The sequence below is a fragment of the Euleptes europaea genome, chromosome 9, assembly GCF_029931775.1.
Source record: "Euleptes europaea isolate rEulEur1 chromosome 9, rEulEur1.hap1, whole genome shotgun sequence".
Lineage (NCBI taxonomy): Eukaryota > Metazoa > Chordata > Lepidosauria > Squamata > Sphaerodactylidae > Euleptes > Euleptes europaea.
In genome coordinates, this window is record NC_079320.1 from 10,683,904 (window position 1) to 10,696,279 (window position 12,376).

Sequence of the window (12,376 nt, forward strand, 5' to 3'; positions counted from 1 at the left end):
GCATCTAGGGTTGCCAGCCTCCTGGTACTAGTCGGCATATAAAAACCAACTCTTCTCCTTCTCCTTCTCCTTCTCCTCCTCCTCCTCCCCATTATTTTAAGTCCTTGGTCTGTGATAGTCCCCGTCGCCTTTGTAACCAAAAGAGCCCTGATCTCTGTTCTTAGAAGCCATTCACCATCCCAGGGAATTTCCCCCTAGCAGATTCACTTTAATATGAACGGGCCATCTAAAAACCTTTTCAAATCTATTAGAATTCCCAGCCTGAATGTGTTAACAGATGCCAGGGCAGGACAGAATAGAAGCTCTAATCAGATTGTAGCTACCCGGGCTTAGGTGGATCAGTTGTTCTGCTGCTAGAATTGATTGTTTTTCATTGCAGGGCCAAGTCTTTTGATTACATGTTTTGGAAGTATGAAATGAATCACTTTGGTCTTATTAGAGCCACAGAGTACTAATCAGCGCGTAGCAGATAGGCTTCGTTTGCCAAGTTTGCTTCTCGAACACGAGGCTTCTGTTAATTCATTTGAAGCGGCCGCCGTCCCATAATTGCATGCAGTGTTAACATATTTTTAATACAGTTTTAATTCAGAGCTTATTTCTTGTTTGCAGAACAACAGCGTTTGGAAGCCGGACGCTTGTCGAGAGTGCAGTTGCCATGGCGACATTGTCCTGTGCGAGAATGTTGTTTGCAAAAACCCACAGTGTGACTTTCAGAAGGTAAGGCAACGAGAGGACCTCCAACCCGTAACTGAGTAGCTGTACTGGGGTGGGAAGCATTTGGACGGAATGACTTACACCAACATCTCTTTTTAATTAAAGAAAAACCCTGCTGTAACACTACTGTCTTTCCCATGTATGATACATAACAACATAAGAAAGACCATGCTGGATCAGACCAAGGTCCATCAAGTCCAGCAGTCTGTTCACACAGTGGCCAACCAGGGGCCTCTAGGAAGCCCACAAACAAGACAACTGCAGCAGCATTATCCTGCCTGTGTTCCAGGCACCTAACATAATAGGCATGCTCACTTATCCTGGAGAGAATAGGCATTCATCATGACTAGCATCCATTTTGACTAGTAGCCATGAATAGCCCTCTCCTCCATGAACATGTCCACTCATAAGAACATAAGAAAAGCCATGCTGGATCAGACCAAGGTCCATCAAGTCCAACAGTCTGTTCTCTCAGGGGCCAACCAGGTGCCTCTAGGAAGCCCACAAACAAGACGACTGCAGCAGCAGCATCCTGCCTGTGTTCCAATGCACCTAATATAATGGGCATGCTCCTCTGATCCTGGAGTTCTGGTCACCACACCTAAAAAAGGATATTACAGAGTGGCTGAGGGGAGACATGATAGAGGTCTATAAAATTATGCATGGCTTTTCTCCCTCTCCCATAATACTAGAATGCGGGGTCATCTACTGAAGCTGGAGGGTGAGAGATTCAAAACTGATAAAAGGAAGTATTTCTTCACGCAATGCATAGTTAAATTGTGGAACTCCCTGCCCCAGGATGTGGTGATGGCTGCCAACTTGGAAGGCTTTAAGAGGGGTGTGGACACGTTCATGGAGGAGAGGGCTATCCATGCCTACTAGTTAAAATGGATACTAGTCATGATGCATCCCTATTCTCTCCAGGATCAGATGAGCATGCCTATTATCTTAGGTGCTGTGGAACTCAGGCAGGATGGTGCTGTTGCAGTCGTCTTGCTTGTGGGCTTCCTATAGGCACCTGGTTGGCTACTGTGTGAATAGACTGCTGGACTTGATGGGCCTTGCTCTGATCCAGCAGGGCTTTTCTTATGTTCTAATGGAGAGAATAGGTATGCATTTTGCATCCATTTTGACCAGTATCCATTTTGACTAGTAGCCATGAATAGCCCTCTCCTCCATGAACATGTCCACTCATAAGAACATAAGAGGTAGATCAAGAAGACTGGCTCTCCGGATGAAAGCTGTGCTCCGTTTATGCTATTAGCTTCATGCTTGTTACCCAGATAACAATGTTTTCCATATGTTTTTTCTTGGAAACTCCTTAAGAGTCCATTTCTACTGCATCGCTCTCAGCATAGGTTTCCAGCGATCTTCTGGAGACTATCTGTACCTGACCTTGGCCTTTTTTGTCCCTTGACAAGAAGACTATCCCTTTACATCATAAACATGGACTTACCTTTTGAACTCTCGGATTCGCTTTCACCTCCATTGGGGGTTGGGTTTTTGCACTCTTGCGCTCATTGTGTGTGTTAAGTGCTGTCAAGTCGCTTTCGACTCATGGCGACCCTATGAATGAAAGTCCTCCAAAACATCCTATCTTTGACAGCCTTGCTCAGATCTTGCAAATTGAAGGCTGTGGCTTCCTTTATTGAGTCAATCCATCTCTTGTTGGGTCTTCCTCTTTTCCTGCTGCCCTCAACTTTTCCTAGCATGACTGTCTTTTCCAGTGACTCTTGTCGTCTCATGACGTGACCAAAATACGACAGCCTCAGTTTAGTCATGTTAGCTTCTAGGGTCAGTTCAGGTGTGATTTGATCTATAACCCACTGATTTGTTTTTTTGGCAGTCCACGGAATCCGTAACACTCTCCTCCAACATCACATTTCAAAGGAATCTATTTTCTTCCTATCAGCTTTCTTCACTGTCCAGCTTTCACACCCATACATAGTAATAGGGAATACGATGGCATGAATTAATCTAGTCCTGGTGGCCAGTGACACATCCTTACACTTCAAAATATTTTCTAGCTCCTTCATGGCTGCCCTTCCCAGTCTCAATCTCCTTCTGATTTCTTGGCTGCAGTCTCCCTTTTGGTTGATGGTGGAGCCAAGGAATAGAAAGTCTTGAACAATTTCAATTTCCTCATTGTCAACCTTAAAGTTGTGTAATTCTCCTGTAGTCATTACTTTTGTTTGCTTGATATTCAGCTGCAGTCCTGCTTTGGCACTTTCTCTTTTAACTTTTAGCAGTAGTCGTTTCAAATCTTCACTATTTTCTGCCAATAATGTAGTGTCATCAGCATATCTCAAATTATTAATGTTTCTCCCTCCAATTTTCACTCCGCCTTCATCTAAATCTAATCCAGCTTTCCTAATTATATGTTCTGCATATAGATTGAAGAGATAGGGAGATAAAATACATCCTTGTCTGACACCTTTGCCAATTGCAAACCATTCCGTTTCTCCATATTCTGTTCTAACTATGGTCTCTTGTCCAGAGTACAGGTTGCGCATCAAAACGATCAGATGTAGTGGCACACCCATTTCCTTTAAAACCAGCCATAGCTTTTCATGATCCACACAGTCAAAAGCTTTGCTGTAATCTATGAAACACAAGCTGATTTTCTTCTGAAATTCTCTCGTATGCTCCAGTAACCAGCGTATATTAGCAATATGATCTCTAGTGCCTCTTCCGTTTCTGAAACCAGCTTGAACATCAGGCATTTCTTGTTCCATATATGGTAACAGCCTTTGCTGTAAAATTTTGAGCATCACTTTACTCGCATGAGAAATTAATGCGATGGTCCGATAGTTGCTGCAATCTTTGATGTCTCCTTTCTTGGGAACTGGAATGTAACTGGATTGTTTCCAGTCTGTGGGCCATTGTTTTGTTTTTCATATCTGTTGGCATATTCTTGTCAAGATTTTGATGGACTCCGTTTCTGTGGCTTGGAATATCTCTATTGATATCCCATCTGCTCCTGGTGATTTGTTTCTCTCGATTGCTCTCAATGCAGCTTTCACTTCACTTTATAAAACTGTAGGTTCTTCTTCAAAAGATTCTTCTTGGAAAGAATCTTTTATCCTTTCATCTCTTCTATATAGTTCTTCAGTGTATTGTTCCCTCCTTTTCCTTATTTTGTCCTGTTCAGTGAATGTATTTCCATGCTGATCTTTCAGCATGCCTAACTGTGCTTTAAATTTCCCTTTGATTTCTTGGATCTTGTGGAACAGATCTCTTGTTCTTCCTTTTTTGTTGTTCTCTTCTATTTCTTTACACTGGTTATTATAATAGGTCTCTTTGTCTCTACATGCTTAGACTTTTGATTCTATTTCTGTCACCTTCTACTTTTGCTTCTCGTCTATCTCTGGCAATTTTAAGAGTTTCCTCAGACATCCATCGAGGTTTTTCTTTTTCGCTACAGGAATAGTCTTTGCACATTCTTCCTTGATAATATCTCTAGTTACCACCCATAGTTCTTCAGGTTTACATTCACTTGAACTCAGTAATACAAATCTGTTCCTTACATGGTCTTTAAACTCTTCCGGAATATTGCTTAGATTATATTTCGGTGCTATGAATGTTTTGGTATTTTTCTTAAGCTTTATCTGGATTTTCGATATTAACAATTCATGATCTGTACTGCAGTCGGCTCCTGGTCTTGTTTTGGCTGAAAGAATAGAGCTTCTCCATCTTCTGCATCCAATTATATAATCTATTTGATTTCTATACTGGCTGTCTGGTGCTGTCCATGTGTACAATCGTCTATTTGGTTGCCTGAAACATGTGTTTGCAATGAACAGATTGTTGTCTTCACAGAGGCGTTCTCCTGCTTCATTCCGTGCTCCTAGGACAAATCTGCCAGCAACATTTGATTCTGCTTTGTTTCCTACTTTTGCATTCCAATCACCTATGATTATCAGCATATCTTGTTTAGGTGTGTGATCAATTTCATCCTGAACACTGGCATAAAAACTTTCAATTTCTTCCTCATCAGCATCTGTAGTTGGGGCATAAACTTGAATGATGCTTATGTTGATAGGCTTTCCCTGAAGTCTGATTGATATTATTCGGTCAAACTTTGCATTATAGCTCCTGACTGCCTTTGCTACATCTTGCCTCACTATTAAAGCAACTCTGTTTCTTCTCTTTTTGTCATTCCCTGAATAAAACACTTTGTAATTTTCTGATTGAAAATGTCCTAATCCAGTCCACTTTAATTCACTTACTCCCAGGACTGAAATGTCCATACGTTCCATTTCTTGTTTAACTTGCGCTCATTATCTGTATATTATATGTAATTTGCTTTCTTGTCACATTGATTGTTATGTATTGTTAATATAGCTCATAAGACTGTATAGTTTAGTGTTGTTTTGTTTTAGTACCTGGAGGTTGGCAACCCTAGGTGGAGTGTTCAATAACTTTACATTCAGAACTCCACATATTAGTGGATATTGCGCTTTCCTGACACCTGAGCAGTAATCCACTACTCAGTTATTGGTCAAGCCAATCCAACAGTATCTATTGCTATAGCACAAGATCAAAAAATGTGTGACTGCAACTCAAGTTTGCGACACTCACTGAATTTTTTTTTTTCCTATTTAGGGGGAAGTGCTCCAAGTACCTCCCAACACTTGCTGCCCAAAGTGTGTTTCACAAAGAGAAGGATTTTGCGAGCATCAAAGACGAACTTATGGGGTAAGGATCTCTTAAAATGTGTGTGTTAAGTGCCGTTGACCCTATGAATCAATGTCTTCCATTACGTCCAGCCTTGCTCAGGTCTTGCAAATTGAGGGCTTCCTTTATAGAGTCAAGTCCATCTCTTGATGGGTCTTCCTCTTTTCCTGCTGCCTTTGACTTTTCCTAGCGTGATTGTCTTCTCCAGTGACTCTTGTCCTCATGACCACAGTACGATAGCCTCAGTTTAGTCATTTTAGCTTCTACGGCCAGCTCAGGCTTGATTTGATCTATAACCCACTGATTTGTTTTTTTGGCAGTCCACAGTATCCGTAACACTCTCCTCTGACAGCACATTTCAAAGGAATCTACTGTCTTCCTATCAGCTTTCTTTATTGTCCAGCTTTCACACCCATACATACATACATAGTGCCATCCGACCTCTCAACTCTCTGGTGCCTTTGCATCGAACAACACCCACCTGGCAACCCCACTACAGCTTCATTATGTGTGTGTGTGTGTGTGTTAAGTGCCATCAAGTCGCTTCTGACTCATGGCAACCCTATGAATCAAAGTCCTCCAAAATGTCCTATCCTTAACAGCCTTGCTCAGATCTTGCAAACAGGGCCATGGCTTCCTTTATAGAGTCAATCCATCTCTTGTTGAGTCTTTCTCTTTTCCTGCTGCCTTCAACTTTTTCTAGCAAGATTGTCTTCTCCAATGACTCTTGTCGTCTCATAATGTCACCAAATTATGACAGCCTCAGTTTAGTCATTTTGGCTTCTAGCTGTTTAAATTGGGGTTGCTTTGTTCTTAGGGCAAACATCCTGGTGGGATATTATTTGGCTGTTTGGAGGGATACTCAGAGTACCTCCTTTTGTATTTGAGGGCTGTCTCTTCTTAATACCTGCAAAGAATTGCAGTAATCTGCCCGACTAAGTTCTTTGCCTGCCTCAGATTTGTCTAGTTCTTGTATTCAGAGAACTAGGTCAGAGAAGTCTTACAGGGCTTCGCACATGACCTAACCAAAGTTATTGCTGCAAATTAACTTTTGGGCAGATACCCAAAAGTTACTGGCATGTTCTCACTGCCAACTGGGTCAGAGAGACGAGCTTTGGCATTCTCACTGGAGGAATCTTCTTGTAGCCTTTCGCAAGAGCCCGCTTGTTGCGAGGTGGTTTGGAAAGCATTGGGAAAAGACAATAAATCATTTCCTCCCCTTGTTCATTATTTCTTCCTTGTTTGCAGAAAAGAGAAACACAAGAGTTAGCTGGGCTGGAGGCCAGGATGCATGCTACCAAAACTCCGCAGTCCCATAGTTTCTGCTCTTCTTTTTAATTTTTTTAAACATTTTAATTTACTAAAAGAAATGAACAACAAAAGGAAATATAAAATACAAAGATACATAAATTAGAAGAAGAGTTGTTTTTTATACCCCACTTTACCTTTAAGGAGTCTCAAAGCGGCTTATGATCACCTTCCCTTCCCCTCCCCACAACAGACACCTTGTGAGGTAGGTGCGGCTGAGAGAGTTTGAAGAGAACTGTGACTAGCCCAAGGTCACCCAGCAGGCTTTTTGTGGAAGAATGGCGAATTGAACCCGGTTCTCCAGATTGGAGTCCGATGCCCATGTGGAGGAGCGGGGAATCAAGCCCAGCTTTTCAGATTAGAGTCTGCCGCTCTTAACCACTACACCACATAATCATCCCTTTCTCCTTTGAAACTGTGGACGTAGATGAACAGTGCAATCCTAAAGAGAATTACTCCATTATAAACCTATTCATTTCAATGGGCTTATACTTGAGTTACTCTGTTTAGGATTGCACTGATAGACATCCTTTATCAGTAGAGGGCACTTATGGTGTTAATTCAGTCTTTCCTGTTGCCAGTTCCATTCTCAGTATAGCCCCTGACCATGTATCTCTGCTTTTCTGGTGTGCTGTTAATTTCACTAGGATATGTGTGTGTGTTAAGTGCCATCAATTTGCTTCCGAATCGTAGCGACCCCATGAATCAATGTCCTCCAAAACGTCCTGTCTTTAACAGCCTTGCTCAGGTCTTGCAAACTGAGGGGCATGGCTTCCTTGATAGAGTCAATCCATCTCTTGTTGGGTCATCCTCTTTTCCGGCTGCCTTCCACTTTTCCTAGCATGATTGTCTTTTCCAGTGACTCATAATGTGACCAAAGTACGACAGCCTCAGTTTAGTAATTTTAGCTTCTAGGGTCAGTTTGCAAGGATATAGATCTCCTTTATTTTCAACAGCCAGTCTTGTAACTTGGGAGTTTCTTTTTGTTTCCATTGCCTTGCCAAGACCAACCTGGCAGCAGTAAGCATGTGTAAGGCAACCATTAAAAGGTCACTAGGGATACCAGGTAGATAATTTAGCAGCAGGGTCTCTGGCTTGTAGGGTATCTTTTTCTCAACCCAGCTGAAATAATTTCCCCAACTTGCTTCCAATAGCTGGAGGCACGCGTACATGTACACCACATATAAAAGAAATCTGCCTCATTTTCTCCCCAGAACCAGCACTTGCTGGTTCCAGTTTTAAAGCTCTTAGCCAAACTTAAAGGAGTCAAAATGCCACCTGTGAATCGTTTTCAGCAGGTTTTCTTTAACGGAGAGACAAACAGTAAAGGTAGTCCTGCCGCTTTAACTCAAATCCCTGTTTTGTTTTCACTTTTCCCTGGTGCAAGTCGAACCTTTGAATTATTTTTGTACCATCTTCTGTTTCCCCATACTGAAATTGTCCTGTTAAATGCACACCGTTCTTAACGTTATTTTTGTGCCAATTGCATAAAGGTGGCATATAAATAGCATAAAACACACACACACACGCAACAAAACAGGACATAACAAAAAGGCTCACAATGACAATGTACAAAAAAAGAGCTTTAAATCCCAGTGGTGACCTTTCCAGGAATCAAATGCAGCTCTGAAAAATGGACTTATCATTGTACCTAACAGCAATTGTTTGTCCTCAGTTGTGAATAAGAAAAGGTGCAAACTGGAAGCCACCTGCAGACAAAGTGAAAGTTTCTAGATCCTTAGGGGCCTCCTCAGGGTTGCAGAAAAATATGATTCTGTAAATAAATCAAAAGGTCATTCTCCTTCAAAAAATGGCAGGGTAAGGACTGATTATGCTCTGGGAAGCGCAGAGAATCAGTTAAAAGAAAAGTGTGTGTGTGGTGGGGAGGTAATCAATCTGTCCAGGCCCCAGATTGCTTAGAAACTCCTGGAGAGGAAGATTTTGGGGGGTGGGATTTCCAAATTTTCCTCTTTGCCCCGCAGTTCTTTGTGGGCCCCCATCTTGGCTGTGTGTAAAGTGTTGTCAAGTTACAGGAGACGTATGGCGACCTCAGCAAAGGTCTTTCAAGGGAAGAAGAAGAACTGGTTTTAATATGCTGATTTTCTCTAATGGGTCTCAAAGTGGCTTACAGTCGCCTTCCTTTCCCCTCCCCACAACAGACAGCCTGTGAGGTAGGTGGGGCTGAGAGCTATCTAAGAGAGCTGTGGCTAACCAAGGTCACCCAGTAGGCTTCATGTGGAGGAGTGGGGAATCAAATACGGCTCTCCAGATTAGAGTCTACCACTCCTAACCCCCGCTCTTAACCACTACACCATGCTGGAACTGAGAAGCACAGGTGGTTTGCCATTGCCTTCCTCTGCAGAATCTTCCTTGGAGGTCCCTCATCCCAGTACTGACCCTGCTTAGCTTCGGAGATCTATACCATGCTGCCCTCCCTCCGCATCTTCTCCATAGCGATGAGCTATGACATTTGAAAAACAAAAACTAAATGGAGCCTCCATGTTCAGAGGCACTATACCTTTGAATATCAGATGGAGATAACAACGGGATGGCTGTCAATTTATGGTGAACTGGCGACCCGTCTAAGTTATGAGGCTGATCACTGTTGGAAACAGAATGCTGGGGTTGATCCTGTTTTTGCTCTGTCCCTTGGGCAGTTCTTATGACTTACGATCCCTTCCTGACTGATTGCATACATCTTATCATTGCTTATGCCACTAATGGGAGTGCTAGATGTCTCTAATCAAAAGGATATTTTTACCAAGGGGCACAAATTGGCACGAATGAAGGAACATGGCAAACACAATAAAGGTTTAAATGTACTTTCCAGCCTTAAAGCAAGGGAGTAATGTTTGCATTTTCAACATTTGTTCAAGAATATTATCGGAACTCATGCAGACATTAAAATATATGACCTGATTTTCTCGGATTTACTTTCCTCCTGGGTCAAATAATGGGGATCAGCAATGGGAAGATCAATGCGGAGAGATGGCGTTGTATTTTCTGCTCTTGTGCCGTTTCCCACAGTGGCCTGTTAGGTCTCTCTCATCTTTGTTTCTCCCTGCAGCATGGTACGGAATGGGCCGACTCTGGATGCACAACCTGCTTTTGTGACAGGGGGAGCGTTATTTGCACCCCCAAGCCCTGCCCCAATCTTTCTTGCAAGAGGGGAGAGGTGGAATCCATCAGCCAAGGAGAGTGCTGTCCAAAATGCGTTGGCAGTGGAGGTGAGTGAGTGGAAGGGGAGGGCTGGATTTGCTGTTTTTGTGCCTTTAGAAATATGGGTAGATGAGAAATCCCTGGGCATGTTTTCCCAGTGTTTTGTAAGTCACTTAGTAGCCAAGCTCCCTCGCTTTCAGATTTATTTAAAATGTTTTTAAGTCCTATGAGGAAAGGTTGAAAGAGCTGGATATGTTTCGCCTGAAGAGGAGAAGACTGAGAGGGGATATGATAACCATCTTCAAGTACTTGAAGGGCTGTCACATAGTGAGGATGGTGCTGAGTTGTTTTCTGTTGCTCCAGAAGGTCGGACCAGAACCAACGGGTTGAAATTAAATCAAAAGTGTTTCTGTCTAGACATTAGGAAGAATTTTCTAACATTTAGAGTGGTTCCTCAGAGGAACAGGCTTCCTCGGGAGGTGGTAAGCTCTCCTTCCCTGGAGGTTTTTAAGCAGAGGCTAGACATTTTGGAGGACACTGATTCATAGGTTCGCCATGAGTCGGAAGCGACTTGACGGCACTTAACACACACACACACAGATGACCATCTGTCAGCAATGCTGATTCTGTGACATTAGGCAGATCATGAGACGGAGGGCATCTTGGCCATCTTCTGGGCATGGAGTAGGAGTCATTGGGGGTGTGGGGGGGAGGTAGTTGTGAATTCCCTGCATTGTGCAGGGGGTTGGACTAGATGACTCTGGTGGTCCCTTCCAACTCTATGATTCTATGATTCTGCCTTTCCATGGAGCCCAAGGTGGCCGACAAGCAGTCTTAGAACAGTTTCATTAAAAGCAACGAAACAATTAAGCTGCAGGGTGCACCAACAGCTCCAGCACTAGAAAACGTCAGCACAACAAACAGTAAAATGAGCTCAAGATCACAACCCCTCCGTCATGCCTGGAGCATGACTCAGCTGACAGCTGCTGCTTCTGATCTATAAATAGCCTTTGATGAAGCCAGAAGGAGGAGAAGCAGGCAGACGTCCTTCTATCATGCCTTTACCAAGATGTTATTATTTATTTTTATGATTTAAAACATTTTAATGCTGCCTTTCCACCTGATCGGGGTCCACAAGGCATTGAACATAAACAACATTAAAATGTTCGAGCAATTAATAATTCAGTTAAAATTATAACTGTTATTGGGGGGGGGAGGTATGCCAGCTGAAACAAAAAAGTCTTCACCTGCTGGTGAAATACATCGATAAAGGAAGACAGATGAACCTCCCTGGGGAGGGAGTTTCAGAGTTTTGGTGCCACATCTGAGAAGGCCCTTTCTCAGGTCTCCCCCATCTAGCTTCAGATGGCAGGGGCAGCCAAAGCAGGCCCTTCGAAGATAAGAACATAGGAGAAGCCATGCTGGATCAGACCAAGGCCCATCAAGTTCAGCAGTCTGTTCACACGGTGGCCAACCAGGGGCCTCTAGGAAGCCCACAAACAAGATGACTTCAGCATCATTATCCTGCCTGTGTTCCACTGTGTTGACTCTCCTCCATGAACATGTCCACTCCCTTTTTAAAGCCTTCCAAGTTGGCAGCCATCACCACATCCTGGGGCAGGGAGTCCCACAATTCAACTATGTGTGGTGTGAAGAAATACTTCCTTTCATCTGTTCTGAATCACTCACCCGCCAGCTTCAGCAGATGACCCCGCATTCTGGTATTTTGAGAGAGGGAGAAAAGCTTCACTCCAGGTGACTGGAGTGTATGGGTAGTATACTTTATGGAGAACTCCTGTCTCCAAGCATCTTTTGAATAATATTGGGATCGATATTGGTAGTGGTTCGGATCGGCGTAAGCCACTTGGGAGCCAATTTGTAGCTCAAAACCATAGAAACGCAGTAAACAGAACCACAGGAGATGGGATTCAGTTGTCCATCTTTCCCCGTGGCCCTTTGCCCCAGTCGTCACCACTGGAAGCAGGTTTTCTTTATCTGGTTGGGCCTTCAGGATTCTATTAAGCATATTTGTAGTTTGGTCTCAAGTTTCTGGATTTCCAGGTAGGTTTTAATAGAGAACCCTTCAGACAGGATGAGATATCTCTGTAATCTTCCATGATTATTTTGTTCTTATAAGTGCACTTCCCAGAGGAGATACCGCCACAGGAAGAGGCACTTGAAGGCCTTCGCGTGAGTTTGTGTCTCTTATTTCACCACAGGGAGGCATATTTATAAGATACTGTGAGTACAGAATTATCGCCAGGGATGTCTGACTTTGCAATGAGATTATCCCACCCAAATGAAATTGTACCCTCATTAATTCTGGGATGTTCCGGGAAAACCTTGTTGCCTTAAATGTTTTTTAGAGGCTTGCTCTTTCGACGGCCAGATGTTCCGGGATAGTGAAGAGTGGCAACCCAGCCAGTGTGCTAGATGTACCTGTTGGAATGGGACCGTATTGTGCTTTACAATGGTTTGTCATCCTGTATCATGCAACCAGGTAAGATGAAACGTATGC

General features: G+C 43.2%; 1 protein-coding gene across 1 annotated transcript in view; it reads left to right on the forward strand.

Moving 5' to 3' along the window:
• Positions 1-9,827: 9,827 nt before the first annotated feature.
• The window catches only part of FRAS1 (Fraser extracellular matrix complex subunit 1), a 194,351-nt gene continuing 191,802 nt past the window's right edge, over positions 9,828-12,376 (forward strand). Inside the window, 2 exon segments of the mRNA XM_056855545.1 lie at positions 9,828-9,926; positions 12,225-12,358. Coding sequence (XP_056711523.1) covers positions 12,248-12,358 — 111 coding nt within the window. The 5' untranslated portion in view covers positions 9,828-9,926; positions 12,225-12,247.